Genomic DNA, 22,993 nt, shown 5'->3' with positions numbered 1-22,993 from the left:
ATTTTATTTGATTTGATTAATTTACTACCTATCCAGTCGGCTAGCCGGTCCAGAAGGAGTGCAACGATGAGACATGTTGTGTAGACGCCCCCTTACCGATGAACTCAGTCTGTTGGCTCTTGATCCAGTTGACGAGTTTGAGGACAAATCCATGCGGGTACTTCTCCCACTCAGAGTCCTCGCGGCGTAGCTGAACAAAAAAGTAAAAGGAAAATTCATTCATTCTCGCTGAAGAATAGCTCCCTGAAATCGCAGTCGTGTCCTAGCCCTTCGCAATACTTTTTGTTACGCACAGTGAACGGTGAAGGCTCCATGTAATAGAACCTATACAAAAAAAGTTATTGAGGCAGCCAGCTGACATGAGTCTAAAGGAGCTGTACAGAACCTATAACAATAATGATTTATCAGGGACAAAACAGGCCCAGTAACTGCTTAACTCAGAATGGGCACCCGAACCTGGCGATGAGGAATAACGACTTCAATCGGGGTTAAGCGTGCTACAAGGCGCCATGCAAGTTCACCGGTAGAATGCCAACTACTGTACACAACTATGAATTTTTATAGAAAGGAGCCTGTGTATTAACATTTCGGTGTACGCTAACGTAGCCGAAACTAATGCACAGTTCTCCACTACACTGTGCCTCGCAGCCATAGACATTTGTTTCTCATCATCATCATCAGCAGCAGCATGACTACGCCCTCTGCAGGGCAAAGACCTCTCCCATATCTCTCTAATTAACCCTGTCTTTCGCGAGTTGCGGCCACCGTATTCCCGCAAACTTCTTAATCTCATCCGCCCACCTAACTTTCTGCCGCCCCTCACTACGTTTGCCTTCTCTTGGAAACCACTCCGTTACCCGTAAGGACCAGCTGTTATCTTGCCTTCGCATCACATGCCCTGCCCAAGCCCATTTCTTCCTCTTGATTTCAGCTAGGATGTCATTGACCCGTGTTTGTTCCCTCACCCATTCCGCCCGCTTCCGATCTCTTAATGTTACACCTATAATTTTTCTTTCCATAGCTCGGTGCGTTGTCCGTAACTTAAGCTGAACAATCTTTGTTAGTCTTTACGTTTCTACCCCATAGGTGAGTACCGGTAAGATACAGCTGTTGTATACTTTTCTCTTGAGGGATATTGGTAAACTACCACTCATGATCGGAAGGAACCTGCCATATGCGCTCCATCCCATTCTTATTCTTCTTGTTATTTCCATTTCATGATCCGGATCAGCGGTCACTACTAGCCCTAAGCAGACATATTCTCTTACTATTTCCAGCACCTTGCTACCCACTGCAAACTGCTGTTCCCTTGCTTGACTGTTGAACATTACTTTGATTTTCTGCACGTTAATTTTTAATGCCACCTTTATTCTTTGCCTTGTCTAACTCATTCATCTTGCTTTGCAGTTCATGTCCATTTCTTTGTAAAGAAAAAATGGTATTGCCACTTGAAGTTGAACTTCTATAATCACTGCGATAGCACTGAATGGGTCGCTGGCGAAAAAGGCGTCCCTGTGTGGGGATGAAGCCGGAGGAGCGGAGGCAGAGACGTGCTGTTCGGGGGAGGAGCCTAAGTCCACGGGACGCGGTGCCTAGTTAGTGTGCGAGGGTTGGCAGTGCGCGCAAGGGCGAGGGAGGAGGGTCACGTGACTCGCTCGGTGCGGCAGGGAACTAGCACTGCCCCGGCAGCCATGCAGTTGTTCCACTGAACCACTAAATAAAAAATTGCCCACGATTACGGTACTTCCTAACGCGAAATTTGAGCGCAGCTCATCAGCTGTTCCAGCTTTCCGATAGATTGAGGCAAAGAATTCGAGCAAGACATGTATGAACAATTACAGACAACTTGCTATTTTTCACACACATACTTTTTTCAAGAAACACTCCGCTAACAGTCCTTGATTATTATGAAGGTAGCTTTGTGGACGGAGAAATCGATGGATATATGCTCGACTTGCTGCACCAATGCCTGGTTCTCAAAGACGAGCTCTGCGCAAGTATTTCGCGAGGTTGTCACTCCGCCGAGGTGCTCAGTGGTTACAGTGCTCGGGTGCCGACGTCATAAACAAACACCACATGAACGTTCCGACGTAGAGTGGGACCGTGCAGTGGTCCAGGGACCCAAGGGGGGTCTAAACACACTTGCCATAATAAAGATTTTCTCTCTCTCTCTCTCTGCTGCTGACCCGAAAAACGCGGGTTCGGTCCCGGCCGCGGCGGTTGAATTCCGATGGAGGCGAAATTCTAGAGGCCCGTGTACTGTACGATGTCAGTGCACGTTAAAGAACCCCAGACAGTCAAAATTTCCGGAGCCTTCTACTATGGCGTCCCTCATAGCCTGAGTTGCTTTGGGGCGTTAAACCCAAATAACCCAAACCGCAACCCTAACCCAAACAACTGTGGGAGCCGTTACAAGCGAGAGGAACGGCATAAGTGTTAAGAAATTCCCGCTTGTCTTTACATTTACATTAAGCTGCCCACCCACTCTGCCACCCTGGCAGATGACAGCGTTTCTGGCACAACGCTGTCAATGCCCAAGCATGCAGCGCACATCTGTCACTACCACCACGTAGCTTAAAGCACAATTGAGGTGTCCACTGTTCCAAGAGGGCAGTTATGCGCATTCCCTCTGGTTCGGGTGTCCACCGAGATGTGTGAGACAGGTACTGTGCAGTTACTTCCCTCAAAAAGCAATTTACAAATTTTATCCTCTGCTTTCCAAGTCCCCGCGCTATTGGTTTCGCAGCTGTGGGAGACAAAAAATTAGGAGTCTGTGACGTTCCGTGCGTGAGCTACCAGGGCCCATATCTTCGGCGGAATCTTCCCTGTGCTGAACCCCGGAGGCACCCCGGCAAAGGACGCAGCTCGTTCCGTCCTACTCCCTTGTCTCCCTTTAAACGGTCCGCGTTCGACGGCGCCGCGTTGACGGAGCCCCCAGCGGCGGCAAAGCCACTGAAGGGGTACAATGGTACAAAGACGCCGGCGGGAGGGAAAGCCAGCCCAATTAGGCTGCCTGGCCGTACAAGGACACAGGAGAGGCTGACAACCCGACAAGAGAAGAAAGCTGCCGACGGGAGACAAACGACATCCCAACGAGGGAGGTCGGGGGTGCCGCAGGCGCCGCCGTGGAAAGGAGGAAGAAGGAAACAATCCAGCCTGGAAGACAGGAGATCGGGCGTGGCCGGCGGAGCAGATATAGCTGGCCAGTGAGGACGAAAAGGACGCTCGGGACGACATCGTTCACGAAAAGGGTCCTTCAGCGCCGAAGCCCGACGGCGCGCAGCTTCTGCCAGCCACCGACGGAGCGCAACTCCGGAGCCCCTCCATCGCCCCCATGACGGCGTCGCCACGTAAGCTCGGACACCCCAGCCTCTGATGTACAATGTATAATTATTGATTACATCATTTTGTTTAAACTGAGCCATACGGTGTCTTCTTGCCTCTCCGTCCCGTGTGGACCTGCGCATTATGTGGGGTCGTCACAAGTCACTTTGGCGACTAAAGTGGTGCAAGGCGAAAGCCTTAGTACAGCATTCTGTCACGAATGTGGTTGTGAATTTTGATTCAAGTGCTGCCAGCGAATGACGCGTCCATTGGCTGTCTGCGTGTGTTACTGATGTGTGGTTAACATGTTAAGCTTGGCCTGTAAGAGTGGAACGCGACAGCGTCTTGCAACGCTGCCAGGGAGTCCACAGAACGCCATCGCCAATTCGGCTGTACGCCTTGCTGGACGGTAAATTTATTTTTTGAGGAAAGGAAATGTATCTCTCTCGCATATCTGGGTGGACACCTGCACCTCGCCGTAAGGGAAAGGGGGAAGATGGGAGTGAACGAAGACGCCGTATTAGCTAGACGCGCCTTTGTTCATTCCAAACCATTCAGCTGGCATTACGGAGTGGCTAGCGTGCTCGTATCGCATTCCGGAGACCCTGGTTCGATTCCCCAACTCGACCAATTTCGTTCTCGGTTTTATTGATTTATGCGGTCTAACTAGAAAGGTTAATTAGGATTTCATATTTATATTATTGTATTTCTATCCATCGTGTTCTGTCATTCACCTGTTAATTGTTGGAACTGTCTAGGTTGTTCGACACAACGTATAGGAAACGAGCAACGTCGAACTGAGTGGGGAAGTGCGTGGTGGTGGAGCGAACGCGGCTTCGTACTTATCTGTTTTTTCAGCAGCGTCTCATTCCGCGGACACTGTTGTCGAGGCGGCGCGCGTCTTTCTTTTCCTCTTTCTTCTGACCTCTTCATTCTCCTCTATCTTAATTAGGCTGATTGATTAATTAAGCAATTAACTAAACTCGGTCCAACTTAGTTGGAGCATCACTATACGATCCCTTTGATTGGTTGCATGGTTACTAGCCAAAGTACAATTGGCCCCATTTGAAATTCGCGCACTGTGACGTCACGAGCATTTCGACCAATTGAAAAGCGTGACATTTTCTGTCGACAACTCCTGTTTACAACGATGAGGCATTAAAGGCTTCCGCCTTAATACTGCGCATTACATTTCCTCAAAACAATATAGAAGACACTTTGGAAATTCTAATGCTTGGCGAAAGCCTTGTGGTCAACCCACAGCCGCTTCCCTGAACCGCTTCGCGCGGAATCACTTGGCCGCTTCGCAGCCATGCGTCCCACTCACTCGACTGCAATGGCACGACTGGCGAAGGAGCGGTGGTGCAGCTGCCACCGCCGACGCGCGCGCGCTCGTTCTACCGCTACTGTGTGACGTCACCGTTGCTATGCACAGCTGCGCCTCCCCACTGGCGCGCCGGTTGCTAAGGAGGGGAGGAAGTTGCGCTTTTACTTTCTCCTTTCCAAGCTCCCGCTCCATTGCTTTCGCAGCTTAAAGGGTGTCCGCTGATGGTTACAACGGACAACGGCGACGGCGACGGCAACGGCGATGACGACGCCGCGAAAAGCACAAACGGACGCCTAAGAGCTGCGTTCTAAAACTACTGCAGTGAGTCACTTGGGGCACTAGGAGCTTGAGGCCGCATTCTGAACGATTCGGAACGAACACATTGTGAACAAACACAGTCTCTGCAGCTAAAGTAGGCAGGCAAGAAAAAGGAGACGTTCTTTGTCACCTTGCAGTGTTACGCGCCAAATATTGTTGTCCAGTCTGTAAACGAGGGTGTGTTCCTCCCGCCTCCGGAAATCGAAGAGAAGGCAGCTGGCCGAATCCCGCACCTTGACCGCCTCTTTTTCTCCACCCGCCTAATCCAATAATTGCGAGGGGCGATTGGCCGCGGGTAATTCAGTACAAGGGTGGCGCAGAAAGACGGCAACAACAGCTTGCGTTGACAGATCTCCCTGCAGTCACAGCGAAGAAGCGACAAGCAGAAGCGGTGTGGCATCAACGCTGTAAGCGTGCCAGGCAACAAGCTGAAGCTGCCGAAGAACGCGTGCGCAGCGGCTACATGCGGATGCCCTTAACCACTGGCAGAAACGAATGTCAGACTTCAGAAGGGCGCGCTGCCGAAAAAAATTCAGGGAGGCACTTTGTTGACCTAAAGTGCGGTGGTGGTGGTGTAAAACATTTATTTATACTATATACAGAGGTATTGCTAGGACCGTGCCTGAGGCCCGGCCCTCACAATCACTAGGAGGGATCCGTAGTCCGGGACCCCTGTGGCCGCCGCGGCGGCCCGGGCTCTTGCCACCAGGGCTCGTTGGTCCTGGAGAGTTGATCAGCCGAGCAGGGCAGCCTCCCAGTCCTCTCGGGTGGGAAAGCAGGATTGGCAGGGCATGCCCACACCATGTGATACGTGTCCGCAAACACTTCCCCACAGTGTGGACACTCGCCCGAAAAGGCCGAATTGAAATATTTGAGCACTGCCGGGCACAGTACCGTGTTGGTGTAGAGGCGAAGTAGCCAACGCTCCTCTGCCTTGGCGGAAGCCTTTAGCGCGGTGTTGCTGCTTGTGTCACTGATGTGTGGTTAAGGTGTTAAGTACACGATTGTTTGTGAATCTTAAATGCTGGACACATTGGAGGGCGTTTGGAAGGCATCCGTCTTTGTGCAAACACTCTCCAGCGTCGTAGACAAGGAGGACTGCATATGCGTTGGCAGGAAGTAGCGTAGCCATTAGCACGCTCGGCTGCAGAACGGAAGGATGGCGTTTCGAATCCCATCGTGCGCTAAGACTTTTTTTCCCGGTCTGACTAGAAAAATCGTGACACCTCTGCTGGCAGACTTCTGCTGACAACCTTCTGTCGACAGCGATGAGGCATTAAAGGCTTTCGCTGTAATACGGGATCAACAAGCCTCGGAAACAGCAGAGCAGGGAGCCTTTCGATTGGATGCGGACTGCTAGGCTAAGAAGGCCCGAAGGAAGCGGCAAGCGGAGGAACGACAGCAACAGCACGTCGCCGTGGCAAACATCTTCAAGCGGAATCATCTGGACAATACATTTGGTCATGCGTGTTCTGTGTGCGACCGACTCTGGCACATGCGGGACCTAACCCCAGTGACTGCGAACGTGTTGGGCCTGTTAGAGACAATCTTTGCCGAGGTCAGTTATGTAAGAGATTTTGCTGTTATTAAGACTTGCAAAAAGTCTTTGATGCAACAGAAGGTTCCTTTATACTCTGTAATGGTTATGCATATCCTCCCAAAACCTACAAATTTTCTTCCGTTAAATATGGTTGCGGAGCGGCTGATCCACCCCCGAATCCTGTTCATGCATATTCGCCGACTATTGTACAACTCTGGTTAGTACAGGTCAAGGGGCCGATTGTTTATGTTCCCGTAGACAGAAGCTATTGTCAAGGCTTTGCCGCGTAAAATTGAGGACGGCCATTCCATGCTGGTAGACTTCAAACGGAAAATGGTTAGAAAAACTTCCTACCTTTCCGTTTCAGAAGACACGCTTATGCCGTAGGTCTCAACAGAGTTCTTCGTAGCCTGGCAGGGATTCACAGGGGCGTAAAACTGCTATCGCACATATAACGCATTTACAAACACGGTTAAATCGTCAATATTTTTTTTCTTTGCAAGGAAACTTGCGCTTGTCCCGTACCTTTCTTGTGTGTGTGTGTGTGTGTTTCGCGCAACTACCATGTCTGAAGTATTGAACCAACTACCCCGACAACACGTTCTACTTTAACTTTATTGAGCTCTCTGAAAGTTGCTAAAGCCTCATTTCCTTGCTCTTTTTTCTGCTGGCTGCTCCAACAACGTTCTCACCAGAAGTTATTTTCAGCGTCTTCAAAACTATAACTTTACATAAGAGCCCACGGTAATATTGAAGAAAAGGGAAATTTCATTAAATTAAGCGACGGTTATCGCAGGAGTGATTTCTCGTATAAATTTAATTTCCAAAACAAGTCCCTTTACCCATGTTGAAAAATTGAACGTTTTTTCTCGTTGTCAGGAACGGGGACAAGAACATGACTGGTAATGAATAAAAAATAAAATGAAATTACAAGCTCTCCTCATTGTCGTCACCAAGATCTCAGTACACTGCACGGAAAGACATCTATATATCTCTCAAAGATCTCCGATTGCATCTTATCGAGTGCAACCGCGGCCGCACTATCTCAGTTTCCACACCTCATCACTGCATTTGGCTGTATGCAACTCCCTAACGCATTTCACCATACTGCCCACTCTGTCCTTCCAATGCACCGCCGTCTACCAGTTCTAACCCTTACTTGTCCCTTTAGTTTCCGTTGCTGGCTGTCTTGGCCACGATGCTCTCTTTCTGTCCGTTAACTTTCCTCCCATCATTTTTGTCACTCGCTGCGCTACTGTTAGCCTCACTTCTGGCCTCTTTTATGAATCGCGTCGCAACTAAGTACTGGCGAGATTCATCGGTTATGCACTTCTCTTTTCAGGAATGTCGATAAGCTGCCGAACATATTTTGTAACTATAACCAAAAGCACTTATACTTGACCTGCAGGCGCACTGCGTAACTACTTGCTTCCACTATCCTGTCAGATTATTTGTCCCCTTTTCAAGTCTCTGCTAGTTCTAAGCCTCACGATTCGGTCCTCGCCACAATTTAACTTTACTAACGCCCTTACGCCTTCAACGGCACTGGAATTGGTGTACAATGAAAAGACTGCTTAAAGTTTCATCGCGTGTATCAACTCTGAGTTTTTCCCTTTTACGCGATAGCGTACGCAGCTCGTTCGGCCGAAAAGCCGCCGGCGTAGTCGGCACCGCGTGTCGGAAATAACCGGGGGCTGCGTAAAAAGAATCGCCTCACGCCAACCGTTTGCCGGAGAATGTTCCGGATGGCGCCATACGATTCAGCGTTTCGTGCAGCATAAGCGTACTAGTTAAGTTAGAGCCTAGCTGGCGGCAGGGATTCGAACCGGCGACCTGCAATAGGAGGCTGCGTAAAAAATGGTAATTTATGGTTCTAGTGATTGATTATTGACTGGTGTGTGTGATAGGCGATGACGGGTTAAGGGAATGGTTGTAATCAATTGATTATGAAATAAATGAAAAAATTAGAAAAAGAGGATTCAAATGTGTCAGCATGCTGTGAATGAAAAGTCCGTGCTTGATGCTAATGAAGAAAATTTTAAATGGGCAATTGATGAATTACTTAATTGAAACAATTGAAAAAATAACAGTGCGTTCAAAGGTGTCAAACTGCTCAGAATGGAAAGCCTGACCCAATAGGCTATCGCGTCATACCATTAAGGCAGAGCTTAATTCCTCTGCAATTTTTCTTTCAACAAAATACTTATCTCACTTCCGGATCCGAGGGAAGAAAGTCCAGTTTGCTCCATCCGACAGAATTAGAATTTCGACAGCGCGATTCAGCAGGCCTTGCGTTGTATTCTGTGCTTATATTCGCGAATTCGCAAAGAAAACTACGTAACTGCGTTCTTTATTAACTCTCTAAAGCTTTAATTTCGATGCAGACAATAACGCCGTTCTTTTTTACACGGACAGCTGTTAGAGGCGCCTTTAATCAGGAACATCTACGCGAAGCTGGCTCGGCAGAATAAAATGCGCAGCCTTCCTCGGCGTTTCGTCACGGTCACGTGGCGTCACACACAACTTCGCCCTGCTTGATCCTGCCGGGATGCAAGGCATCCCATTAAACCCTCGCACGGTTCAACTATGTCTACAAGGCACACACAGAAGCAGCATTTCTTCTGTACACACAAGCTTTTAGTGGCGATATCCACCATTCTCTTTGCGGCAGGTTTCTTCTGCCTCTGCGACCGAAGAAGCGGGGTTTTCCTGGTCGATCCGACATTGCAGCATCACAAGACAAAAAACTGCGTTGCAGGACCGGGCAGAGGCAAGGCGAATGCAGGGCAGTCTTCTCTCCTCGGCCCTGTCTTGTAGCGCAGCGTCTTGTCTGCAGGTGCTTCCCCAACCGGCCCCTAAATGTGAGCAAGTTCAAGTGGCTTGCTTCGTGTATTGTCAGGGCCCTCCAGCATATAACAGAATCCAACTTTCCAAAATTTTTCGTTCCGTCCTCACCATTTTTGATTCAGACGAGACTTAAGTTGCCAAGAACACCAGATATTCAACGGCACTGAACCGGAGACGGACCATGAAAAGTACCCGCCCCGTCTCTCTCAAACGCACAGAAAGTCTTGGGCGTAGTTTCTGCGTACTGCCGGCCAATGAGCTGGCCAGTATGACGCCAGTATGTATGTCCTGCGAAGGAGGCCCCCAACAAGGTTTCTTTCCTGCGCCCCCATCGGGCGTCTTTACTCTGGTTCTCGAAGTATTCCTCGACCCCCCAGGACCTACCTGCACCCGGAAGTTGCGATCGTCGTAGCTCTCCAGTTCGGTGACGGAGGCCGCGGTGAAGCCGAAGCACTCCTTGATGAGGGCGGCTGCCCGCTGGCAGTCCAGCCAGGGCTTGACCGGCTCCTCCGACATGGCTTGTAACTGCGTGCAAAGCGATCGCAGGCCGCTGAATTAGAGCATCTCTGGAAGGCATCAACGCAGGCAAACAAGGCGCGCACAAAGGCCATAAAGAGGTCTTCCCGCGTGCTTTTTCTTCATCTGCGCTTTCTCGACGTAGAGTCTGAAATTAAAAGTCCTTTTTAAAGGGGAAGGATAGGCGGGGTGGGATTAGACACCGGAAGGCGAGGGAATGACAGCACAACTCAGACATCTCGCCGGTCTCCAGCGTGGGGGACTCCTTGTAGCCCACTCGTCTTCCCCATAGCAGCCCACAACGGGTACCGACGTCAGAGGAGAACCTGCCCACCACATGCCTCTAACAGGCTTTCGAACTTGAACTGGCCGCAACGAAATCGAATTCAGGGCAAAGCGGATTTAAAAGAAGCCGAACTGTGCGGGAATAGATATGCCAACGGCACGTTTCCTTGGAACATTTCAAAGCTGGCTATCTCCTAACCCCAGGCGCCTCATTAAACCTTTGTGACCATTCTTTGCTGCCTTTATTCGCCTGCCAGAACGCTTGCCAATTAACTTTTTTTTTGCCAGCGCAGTTAAAAAACTACTTCAATCTATACGCACCATTATGTGTAAACTTGTTCGCTATTTGCCGCCGCACTGCGCCAAGAACCTCCGGTGGCAGATTTGTCGCCCATCGCCAAGCATGACAACGAATACATCCGCCGTGGTAGCAGCATCCGAGCTACCTGGCTATTCTTGCAATCGAGGAGGTGACGTGAAGCGATGAAGACAAAGAATTTAGATTTACTGAAGTTTACGCCATGGCCAACTACATCGCACAAGAAAAGCTTAGCGAACGCCTAGGCAACACCCAGCTTGGCGTGGCGACAGCACAAGGATCTCGCCGGGCTCACCAAGTACGACCTACCACGACCGCATACACGAATCAAAACTGATTAGTCGCGACGTTTTGCGTCTCGTAGTTCGAATTTGGTGAGCACCGCTAGTTCGGGGAAAGCCCACGATGCCTCCGAGGGAGCCACCGCGCCCTCAAAATTGAGCGGCGGAGCTGTGATGCAGCTGCACGTGTTGCCCGAGCAAGCGTTACGGCGCACATCAACTTGGCCAGCCTACGAGCTCACTAAGCTATCGCTAAAGAAATGGAATTCGTGAGAGTCGCTATGGAGTGCCGCCAATTATGTGAGGCTAGGCAGATATATGTAGGCAATTATGCTCATCTTCTGCGACATTACGCCGCAAAAAGGAAACCTGGAATGTGCAGCTTCTCTTTTATAGGGGTGACTCCAGAAATCGAAATGCAATACAATAGAACGACTTATACTTATCGCCAGCAGGTAGAACTGTACCACTACCAACTAATCTTCAGAACAAGCACTGAGATGTAGCCAATCTAATAGCACTAATGGTGGGAATCATTAAACTTCTTTTTCCCCTTTCATCTCAATCGATGGAGGGGCGAAAGAATGGAGAAAACTTTATTGAACAGGTTTATTAAGAATGTGGTTTAAATTCCTTCGTTATACGTTGCTATTGTCCTAGCCCATTCTGGCAGTTATTGCTGGCGGTCTGGGCCCGAGTTAGAAAGCACGTACTCCCACTGCTCAGGCATGAGATATTGAATGCTAGCTGTTTGGACTATTTTTGACATGACCATAACATGTGGTAAAGAGTTCTTATTTCATCACATAATTGGCAGCTGCTCTTGCGGAGGACGTGGGGGTACATTTATTCATGAGCCGCCGCGGTGGCACTTGGTTGCCGACCCGAAAGATGCGAGTTCGATCCCGGCCGCGGCGGTAGAATTTCGATGGAGACGAAATTATTATAGTGTGCCATCACCCTGGCCAATCCCCCGCCGTGGGTATGTGCCATTAAGCCTCAGGACATCATCATCACCATCATTACTGAGCTATGTCAGTGCATGTCAAAGAACCCCAGGTGTTCGAAATTTCCGCAGCCTTTCACTACGGCGTCCCTCATAGCCTCATAGCTTTGGGACGGTAAACCTGCTTAAAAAGAAGAAACAAAAACATTTATTTATGAGGTAGCTGGATCGTAGAATATTTTGGCTTGAAGTCTTCCGATGCTTTTTTTCCTTTTCTTTGTACTAATTTGTGAATTTAGGGGTACACTCGTCCACTAAATCGTAATGTTGTAGTAGGGCTTCATATCAGAGCAATGAGTCCGTCTTCTCACAAGTCTCCCTAAGTGGAGTCCGCTTTGCGAGCGCTCGGGCAGCGATATGGCGCGCCATTGTTTCTACGAAGAGACTCGTGGGCAGGAGTCGAAATTGTTACTCTTCCTAAAATAACGCGATAGCGCTGAAGGCCCGTTCGTCCGGCGTCGGCGTAGTGTGCGAGGAATCACGAGCATGGCTCTGGCAGGTGGTGCCCAGAGAGCAACCCAGGAGGCAGGTGTGCCACCTAGGTCACGTGACCCTGCGGCCTTATCGCAGCCCATCCACCGGATGGTGGGAAAACTGCCCACCCTGACAGGTGGCAGTTAAATTATTGAGTGTTCACTCCGGAAGAGCAACCTGGGCCGCACAAGGCCCAACGCTGAGAGCACCCTCTCATCGCAGGGCAGTGGCGCAGCGCTGAACCGCGGCACCACTGCGCCAGGAGGGGTGTGAGGACTCCCAGGGTTCCATGGATGAAAAGTACGTTGAGAATGAACTTCTGCTTAAATGGGAATTAACCCACTACTTTATAGCCTCATACCTTAAGACGGAGCTTGAATGTTCCCTCAATTTTTTATTATCTTGCCTTATAATTCCGTTGGCTCTTTCGTAAGTTTGACATAAGACATGTTAAATTATTCGGTTCATAGTGATTGCCAAAAAAAAACTGCTCGAAGACGACAGGACAAGAAGAGGCACAAAGACGTGCTTCGTGCGTGCGTATTTGTGCTTCTTGTCCCGTCGTCTTCGCGCAGTTTTTTTTTGTTTTGTTGTTGCTAAAGTTGACCTTTAATGTACTTTCTCAGAAGCGCACTGGCAATTTCTTCTGCTTCGGGGTCTTTCGTGTACACTAAGGAGCATGTAATGGCATTTAGTGAGTTATTTCCTAGCAGCAACGACGTTTCGTCGTTTACAGATGAGGCGGCGTCCGTATAACCATCATCATCATAAGCCTGGCTACGCCAACTGCAGGGCAAAGGCCTCTCATATGTCTCTCCCATTAACCCTGCCCTTTGCCAGTTGCGGTCACTGCATCTCCGCAAACTTCTTAATCTTATTCGCCCACCTAACAACGCTGGCTAATCCTCCATGTCATTTTTTTAAGGTGGCCTGGCGTTGTGTCTTTCTGTGCGATATTTTCTGCTCCCTTATTTTCTCTCTGATTTCCGTTGTGGGGACGCTTTCGTCCCCTGCGTTCGCTTTCCCTCAACGCGCTAGTTCCCTGTGGTTAGCTCCTCCGCAAAGCACTCCTCTCGGTTCGGTGACTTTCCACTAACAGGGGAGGGCGCTCGCGTCGCAGCGACACCAGCGCCACGGATGGCGTTTTGCTGCGCGCTCGCGGGGAGCTACGGGGGCTCTTCTCCCCGGGACAGGATAGCGTGTGGACGTTCACGCGCAAAGCTCCGCTCTTGGCCGCGGGCGTCCTCGTGTGGAAACGTCTTCCCCTCAGCTCGTTCCGTCGGGCCTCGGAGTTTATCCCTTTGCCCTACCGTGGGCGGACGTTCGCTCGTAGCCGTGCTGGTGAGTCGGACATCCTAGATTCCTCAGTGTATTTTGTTGCTAGCTGGCGTTATTGTTGCTATAGCAATAAATGCCTTGTTTGTGTCAGCCAGTGTGTCGTTCCTTTGTTCCCGTAGAGCACGGCCCGCCGTGGTCGGCGTGCGCTCAGTAGCGTACGCGACCACGGGGTGGGGTCCGCGCGGTTTTGAACTGTGTCAGCCGCGCTTAAGCGGGGAATACGTATTTATCTCCCCCATTTAAACCCCACATCTGGCGCCCAACGTGGGGCCTGCTCTTGGAACATTGGACGACAGCCTGTTCGGTTCGAGGAACGCTCTTTGTCCGGACTTGACAAGTGCTAGGCCTAGAGTGAATTTTGATCGCTAGGACCTGCGGCATGCTTTCTTGAGTGCGAGGTGTATTGCGCTGCAGCATGTTTGAACTTTTCGACATGCTCAGCATGTTTTTTTTTGTGAAGTTTTCTTCCTGGAGTTTCTTCAAGAACCACTTGGTCCGCATCGAGGGAGCGCGAGGCCTAGCGCCCGCGGAGTTGCCGAGCCCGAAGCGAGTGAGTACGGAAGCCGCGTGGGTGGTCCGAGTTTTCTGTATATATTTTCTCGCTGTCTCTTTTCCGACTCTGGGAGTCGCGGCTCTGGGAGCCGGGTGGCCTGGGGCCACGGGTGCCTTAACGAGCTCGCTGGTATTGCAGCTCGGCACCGGGCGTTCCGACACCGTCCGATACGGTGGGCGCCGATCGCTCAAGCTGCTTTGTGCAGTGAGCGGGGAGGACCACCCCACAACGCTGATGTCTCCTCGCGGCTGCGCGCACGAAACCCGTTTCGGGTCTTTCTTTTGTTGGGGGTCGTCGACCTTCACTGTGGCAGTGAGGCCTAAGGCTATTCATAGCCGCCTGCACCTTGTCAAAAGTGACACGACCACCGGACCGTGGTATTGAGAGGGGGCGCACTTTGCTGGCCACCCGTTTTTTTTAACCTCGCATGAACCGAGCATTCTCGTTCAACTCAAGAAAGGGCTTTGTTCACTCGAACTTTGCATTGCACAGCCGCCCGACACGTTTTGCTAGCGAGTTGAGCATTTGAGCCACGAGGCCCTTGTGTACGCCGTTTCCCCTCCCGTGACCTACGTTAAAGGCATGCGGAGTGTGTTTCGGAAATTTTGCAGATCCAGTGGAGCCACTCCGGCTTGCTGTCCTGTGCACATCGTCTCGCTGCCGCCTGCTGCGACGGAGCGGCCTGTATCCTGTTCGCCGCATCCATCCGGGGCAGCCGTGGCGAGACCAGACAGCAGCCACGTCTGGCTGCTGTTGCCCTGGCGACTACTGCGGAATCTTGGCCTGCAGTGGTCAACCGGCCCTCCTCTTCGCGGGCCTGCGGGCACTTAGCCCGCGGGCCATGCGAGTCATCCCAGCGGAGACCTTCACGCCGCCTTCGGAATACCGCGGAAGACTGCGTGCACCCTGTCGGCGTGACCTCCGCTGCACGACCTGCCTCAAGTGCATGAAGACCAGGAGACTCCTCCATAGCATGTAACTTGCAGGCGCGTGGGTCTATTTAAGGTTGGGGGGATGTGGGGACGCTTTCGTCCCCTGCGTTCGCTTTCCCTCAACGCGCTAGTTCCCTGTGGTTAGCTCCTCCGCAAAGCACTCCTCTCGGTTCGGTGACTTTCCACTAACAGGGGAGGGCGCTCGCGTCGCAGCGACACCAGCGCCACGGATGGCGTTTTGCTGCGCGCTCGCGGGGAGCTACGGGGGCTCTTCTCCCCGGGACAGGATAGCGTGTGGACGTTCACGCGCAAAGCTCCGCTCTTGGCCGCGGGCGTCCTCGTGTGGAAACGTCTTCCCCTCAGCTCGTTCCGTCGGGCCTCGGAGTTTATCCCTTTGCCCTACCGTGGGCGGACGTTCGCTCGTAGCCGTGCTGGTGAGTCGGACATCCTAGATTCCTCAGTGTATTTTGTTGCTAGCTGGCGTTATTGTTGCTATAGCAATAAATGCCTTGTTTGTGTCAGCCAGTGTGTCGTTCCTTTGTTCCCGTAGAGCACGGCCCGCCGTGGTCGGCGTGCGCTCAGTAGCGTACGCGACCACGGGGTGGGGTCCGCGCGGTTTTGAACTGTGTCAGCCGCGCTTAAGCGGGGAATACGTATTTATCTCCCCCATTTAAACCCCACACCGTAAGGACTTGAACTCCATTCTTTTTTGTGTACTCCCTCGGTATCCCTAGCGTCTTTAGCTCTTCTCTACCAGTGTGCCTAGCTGTGAGGCGAACTTTCTTCGCAGTGAGATATATGTTGGCATAGTGGGTTGTCACCCCTCAGCTTTCCAGTTTTCGGGTGAATGTACTGAGAGGGAATATTCGCGCCTGTTTTCAGGTTTTCCTGATTAGAGTGTCTATCTTGTCTTTCCCACTATTCTTGGCGATGAGGTGGGGGTAACATACATAATTCTCTTGTTGATAAAGACTTGCACAAGACGTATTATATCCTTTTCCTTTATGCCATGCCTAGAGTCAGTGATTCTGCCTATAATTCTAAGCACCTGTCCTCTTATTTCAGTAATTCACGGTACAGTTACTATATTGCCTTCATTCTCTGCAAGTGTAGGGCCTAAACGTTTTAGCACCTTTACTATCTAATTTTCCTCCCGTAAATTGCGACTGAGATGTCGCAGTGTCCATGGTATATTCCTTTAGTGTTCTTTCTGACAACGAGAAATTTTCATTTCAATAGTGGGCACTGCAATCAACAGCCGCTAGCGTATTTTTGGACTGTGTTAGCTGCCTACTGCACAGAATTTTCTGCACAGATGTTTTTGAGCCTTGGTTTACTTATATCGGAATATCATCTGCATGATGCACGTGTTCAACTTTTCTTAAACGGTTAACCCTTATAAAAATGGTCTATAGACTTTCTATAGACTTTTTATAGACTCTATAGCCATCCTATAGACTTTTCCTTTCGTCTATAGACAGTCTATAGAAAATCTATGGACTAAAGTCTATAGCTGCTAAAATTTCCTTTTGTCTATAGACGGTCTATAGACTCTCTATAGACTAAGGTCTATAGCCGCCTCAATTTCCTTTTGTCTATAGACTGTCTATAGACCCTCTATAGACTAAGGTCTATAGCTGCCTCAATTTGCTTTCGTCTATAGACTGTCTATAGACTCTCTATAGACTAAGTTCTATAGCTGCCTCAATTTCTTTTTGTCTATAGACTGTCTATAGACACTTTATAGACTAAAGTCTATAGCTGGCTCAAATTTCCTTTTGTCTATAGACTGTCTATAGACACTTTATAGACTAAAGTCTATAACTACCTCAATTTCCTTTCGTCTATAGACGGTCTATAGACTCGCTATAGCCTAAGGTCTATAGCCGCCTCAATTTCCTTTTGTCTATAGACAGTCTATAGACTAAAGCCTATAATTGCTTCAATTTCCTTTCGTCTATAGACGGTCTATAGACTCGCTATAGACTATGGTCTATAGCCGCCTCAATTTCCTTTTGTCTATAGACTGTCTATAGACTAAAGTCCATAATTACTTCAATTTCCTTTCGTCTATAGACGGTCTATAGACTCGCTATAGACTAAGGTCTATAGGTGCCTCAATTTCCTTTTGTCTATAGACTGTCTATAGACTAAAGTCTATAACTGCTTCAGTTTCCTTTCGTCTATAGACGGTCTATAGACTAAGGTCTATAGCTGCCACAATATCCTTTCGTCTATAGACGGTCTATAGACTCTCTATAGACCAATGTGTATAGCTGCCTCAATTTCCTTTTGTCTATAGGTGGTCTATAGACTCTCTATAGACTACGGTCTATAGCTGCTTCAATTTCCTTTTGTCTATAGATGGTCTATAGACTCTCTATAGACTACAGTCTACAACTACCTCAATTTCCTTTCGTGTATAGACTGTACACTATAGATAGTCTACTGCCTATAGACCAGTCTATAACAATCGTAATTTTATCTAACAATGTTCGATACACTGACTTTCGACTAAGTCCAGAACAATGCCATTTTCTTTTTGCACTGCATGTTGAGGGGACCTGCATCTAGTGACCGCAACTATGTCGGGAGTCCCCCACCTCCTTCGCTATTACGGAAATTTATAAGTATTGTGTAAGGCCATTACAACACCCTCTTGTATATTGTTTTCAGGAGCATTGACAAGCTCCTTTTCGTTATACCGTGACGTATATTGTCAATACAATTACATATTTAATGCTAACAAGTAAGCCGAGGAAAGGCAGCCATTCTTGAAGTAAGGGCGCCCGCAAACTGTACTACATCGAACGAAAACGCTGTCCCTTAAAGGAATCGCTCTACACAATTCCATTCAATCTTTCGATCGTTACTGTCCAACGCGCTGAAATCAGAAACATTTCATCAACGGTTCTACATTTCTCTTTAAAACGTCCTGAAAATAAAGGGGGAAATACGGGTGTGAGAATTCAAGGAAGCGCCCATCCCTTAGAAACATCTTAGATTAATCTCAAAGAGCCTGGTCCTCTGTGCGATTAACATCTGCCATTTCTACCTTTGCAGTTTGTATTCACGTGAATAAGTGCTGCGACGCAACAATCACAAAGCCAGTATTTTTTCGTTCCCCTTGCACCTGTTGCTTCGGAGCCGATGACACGCTGATGAGGCGCATATCAGTTTTCTAAACACGAACACACGCAAAAAAGACGTTATGCTATGCAACCTTATAATTATTATTTGAGAATTGTACCACATACTATTCGGTGGGAGATGCGGCGCGTATATCGACAAGAAGTTAGATTTCGGTTCTGTTTTCACGAAAACAATAAGATTTTTAGAGGGTAAGCGAAGAATTTAAGCTTATAAACCAATTGCCTTCGGTGGTCTTGGATATCAGATCAAGCTGTACACGGCAAGAGTGCGAGCGATAAAGATACGACCGTGAAATGGGTTTCTGTTTCACGTTTTACCCATTTTACCGCGAGACGGCGGAAAATCATTCGGGCTGCAAACAACCCTGTGCGTGGCTGCATCAATGGCGTTGGCGTGTTGTTCGCGGATTACGTTTTCTTCAAAATCCAGCTTCATCGTCCACTTACGGTAAGTCTACACGTTTATATTTTATTCATTTGGTCTCCTAAACCACTCTAAGCAGAGCTGTGTGTGCAGAACAGATTATGTGCGCAGTTACAAACGTCCAATCTTCGTTTCTAAGGCGGAAGCCATCGGGTTCTCGACTAATGCCGCTCATCTCTGTCCCGCTGTCTTTACTAACGCGCGGAAAGGCAGTCTGTGCGATGCCCCTGATGATAAGCCGCTCCTCGCGAGCTGTCTATTAGATTTTTCGTGTTTCAATGTAGATGCGCGGCCAGAAATGTCGTTTAGCCTGTGAATGACGGCCGAAATGGAACTGTGCGTTAGTTAGCGCCGTGTGAGCTCAATTTACTTTGCACCTCCGAAAACGTACTTACATACAGTCTCGTTCCGTGGTGGATTACATTTATTTTCTTATCTTTGTATTATCGCCTGTCAGGACCATGGAGTGCTGTTCTTTTTGAGGTGTGCATTGCTTGCTACGTATGGACGCTCGCTCGGTGCGCGTCGTGGACGCCGACGTTACAGCAAAGATGTCTTGATAGACTGGAGCGCGAGACGTTTGTCGAAGTTGTATTCAAGCGGCGCTGGAGGAATGCTTGTAGTGTGATGGGTGAATAAAATTCGTTGCCGGCGCGAATGGCCGGCGTGCTCAAACACCGCGAAGAACCCACGAGCTCCATCCCATCTCCCCTTCGTTGCACACGTATGGATTCGTCCGTGTCTGTCATCAGAGCCGTTGGCCGCCGCCGCTGGCTTGCGGGCACTTCATTTTGAAAGCTGGGTAAAGGTAGGCTCGATAAGAGGTGGCTTACATTTCGTTCCGAGTGGTTCGTTCATGAATCCCGCTCACGCGTGCACATATTTCTAGAATACCATTTGCGCGAGAAGCAAAGTATGTGTTTCTGATTTCAGACTGCTACATTACGAAAGCGCCGATGTGACTCGCCGCTTATTTGCGCCTAAAATTAAATTAAGCTCTCGTGTTTTTATAGCTGCGCCTGTTGAAGGCGTTAATTGTTTCATTGAAATACTTCCTACTTTGAGCACGTTCAATGCTTTCGCTGATTTTTCTAGCAGCGTTGGGTTAGGCTGCCTCCATGCAAGAAACACACCTCTTTACTGCGCTATTGGAGCTGCACTTGAAGCAAAAACTAAGTGAATTTCAGACGGTATTTTATCGTGACAGTAATTTGCTGTCTCAACCTCGCGACTGCTTTTGAAACGGCGATGCTGCAGCCTCTGTGTGCTGTATTAGTTTTCTGAAAAATGAGCGCGGCATGGAAGCGCTGCAACCCGCTTGTTTCTAGTAGCGCGCGCAGATGTACGAGTATGCTGTTCCGTCTTTGTGCTTCAAGTTAGAGGGGCAAATCTGTGGTGAACTGGTTGCTTCTGCCTGCTGGTTTTGTATAGCTTGTGCCCGTTTGAGTATCGGCTTACGTACACTCGGCCAAATCTTTAACTGGCTTAGGTGTTGCATCGCTAAATGCACCTTGTAAAAAGGTGCCTTTTGGCTACACTGCTGGCATATTCATGTTGTAATTTGACGTGTGAGATGGCATTTCATAGTTTATTTTTGTTAATATAATGTTTGAGTGGAGTACTTGCATGTTTAGATCAAAGTTATCAGAAATATTCATCGTCTGCCGCTACGAAGAGCCGAAACAAGCGGAATACGCAGCAAAGGTTCTGGTGGCGCATTCGCACTAATCTGGGTAAACGACTTGTCCGCCATGAAAGGAGTGGTACTTTACCCAGAGGATGAGGCCATATGGACCAGATCCATTGCTGCGTATGCCGCTTGTTTCAGCTGTTCGTAGTGGCAGACGAATGTTTCTGATAACGTTGATCTAAACACGCATGTACTGCACTCAAACATTATATGAACAAAAAGGAACCACGAAATGACATTTCACTCGTTAAATTACAGCATGAATATGCCAGCAGTGTAGCCGAAAGGCAACTTTTTTACAAGGTGCATTTAGCGATGCAACACAAGAGCCAGTTAAAAATTTGGCCGGGTGTACCAGGCTTAATTCACGCAGGGTATTATGAAGCGCTTCTTCTATAGCGGTTATAAGAATAAATGCTGCAATATTCTCCTTTTTGGATCCCTCTGTAAGGTGCACTGAATCTGTATTTTATGGAGGTGGCATTCTTAACAGCTCCTTGGGAGTCAATGCAGATATGTGGCACAATTGTTCGAAGTCTTCTGTTACAAATAGTGTAAAAGGATTGCCATAAAGAGATCAGTATTGGCTGTAACAGTATTGCCATACAGAAATCAATATCAGTACTGGATTCAGAGTAGAGTGCTGCAAGGATTAGGGGTCTTTGTTACAATGTTTTATGATGACACTTATAATCTGTCGTGTATTTACTGAAATGATTGAGCCGGCGTGATAGCTCAGTAGCTATCATGTTCGTATGGCGACTTGAAAGATGCAGGTTCGATTCCGGCCTAGGCGGTCGCATTTTAATAGAGGCAAAATGCTAAAGGCCTGTGTACTCTGCACAGGTGACCGAAATTATTCCCCAGCCTTTCACTTCGGCGTCTCGTAGCCTGTGTCGCCTTGGGTCCTTGAACCCCATAAAACCAAACGAAAAGATCAAGATTGCCTTTCTAGAATGGCATAGCCAGGATGTGCCTTGCATTGTGAAGCACATGTATAGAGATGGAATGGAATTTTTTTTTTCAGTTCCTCTTATATTATTTTTTTCCTTTGTGCTGTACAGGTGAACATGCCCGGATGATTTACTGCAGACAACAGGCCACAAGAATGCTTCTGAGGAAACTAGCCGGACTGTTACTTTCAACTTTTATGTTACTGTGGTGCATTCTTATGGTGCATGTATTGCATATTCCCAGCCTGGATAGCTTGGAAATAAACTAAATTTGTAAGTATATTGATTGTTTCATGTGTGAACTCTGTCTGGTGACCTTTTTCAATGATTGTGGACAGTCTATAGGCAGTCTATAGATAATGGTCTACTAATAGTTTAGTAGACAGAGGTCTATAGACTGTCTATAGACAAAGGTCTATAGCACTGCCAGGCTACACACCTATGGAATGTCTATAGACAGTCTATAGACATATGTCTATTGGACCAGTAGACTTTTGTCTGTAGACTGTCTATAGACAGTAATCTACAGGAAGTCTATGGCCATAAGTCTATAGGTCGTCTATAGTCCGTTTATAGACAAGTGTCTATAGACGGTCTATAGACAGCTCTATAGGAAATGAATGACCATAAGTCTATAGACTGTCTATAGACCTGTGTCTATAGACTTCCTATAGACCTATAGACTTTCAGTAGACATTTGTCTATAGACTGTCTATAGACAAAAGTCTACTAAAAGTGTATGGCCATAAATCTATAGACTGTCTATAGACAAGTCTAAAGGATTTGTCTATAGACTTCATAGACTAAAGTCTATAGACAGTCTATGGACTGTCTGTAGAAATTTTTATAAGGGAAGTTTTCCCGGCAGTCCTATCATGGCGATATTAAAAGGTATAGGAGACAGTACTGGTCTCTCTGGCACACGTGCACTGCACAATTTGAACGGTTTCGATTTGATGCCCGCAACGCTTGCGATTGCTTTTCGATTAGAAAAACACGCGTTTACCACAACTGAGGGTGTGCAGGCTGCTGAGGATCCTATTGTGTATAAGATTATCAGGCGCCCCCTTGAGATAAAGGGCTAGTATTGCTCTAATGGCGGCTTTACTCGCTTCTAAATAGCAGCAAAACGTCTTGAGTTGACAGTTTGGCGCAAAATCCAAACAAGGTGTCCGGAAGTAACCCGTGCTTGTTTATATGCCTTTGTGGTCTGTTGAGCGCTACGTACTGCATGAGCACGGCCCCACATGATGTGAGGGGTATATGGCTTAAGATGTCTATAATGGCTTCTTTTTCGAGCTTGGAAATACACATTTCATCCTCCTTCCATGCTGCGGGTACAGAGCCCTCCTTTTAACATTTGTTGAAGAAATCGGTTATCTGATGGATGGAGTCGTACAGCCTCATTGGTTATTACATTTTTACGTGGCGTGCCGATGAAGACAGAAAGACATGGCGGATGGTGACGGCATGATTTAATGGCTGCGTGCCTAGCGTGAGCGCTACTGATGAAGATGATGATGATGTCCTCAGGCTTCCCTCGCTACTGCCCTTCGTCTTCTTCTAGTCTATGGCATGACCCGCGACCACCAAGCGATCGTCCCGATAGCGGTATAGAAGAAGGGCGCTGACGGTGTGAAGCAGGACATGACGATGGGCGAGAGAAAGGAACAAGGCGAATGGCTTGCCAACAAGACGGATGGAAGCATGACCA

At 48.5% G+C, this 22,993-nt stretch overlaps 1 protein-coding gene and 1 long non-coding RNA gene across 2 annotated transcripts in view; one reads left to right on the top strand and one right to left on the bottom strand.

The window, feature by feature from the left end:
• Positions 1-22,993, bottom strand: part of LOC149325209 (hydroxylysine kinase-like) — an 83,940-nt gene that overhangs the window by 42,698 nt on the left and 18,249 nt on the right. Inside the window, exons 2-3 of the mRNA XM_089563265.1 lie at positions 9,741-9,881; positions 97-190 (exon numbers count right to left, since the gene is read on the bottom strand). Coding sequence (XP_089419391.1) covers positions 97-190; positions 9,741-9,881 — 235 coding nt within the window. The remainder of the gene's footprint in view (positions 1-96; positions 191-9,740; positions 9,882-22,993) is intronic.
• On the top strand, positions 18,232-21,561 carry LOC149325210 (uncharacterized). Its single transcript, XR_016286209.1, has 2 exons — positions 18,232-18,660; positions 21,391-21,561. It is a non-coding gene; the product is annotated as an uncharacterized LOC149325210 (long non-coding RNA).

The sequence above is a fragment of the Amblyomma mixtum genome, chromosome 10 (genome assembly GCF_055824585.1).
Source record: "Amblyomma mixtum isolate Tamu chromosome 10, ASM5582458v1, whole genome shotgun sequence".
NCBI lineage: Eukaryota > Metazoa > Arthropoda > Arachnida > Ixodida > Ixodidae > Amblyomma > Amblyomma mixtum.
Note: the sequence above shows the minus strand (reverse complement) of the source record. Positions and strands in the feature narration are given on the sequence as shown.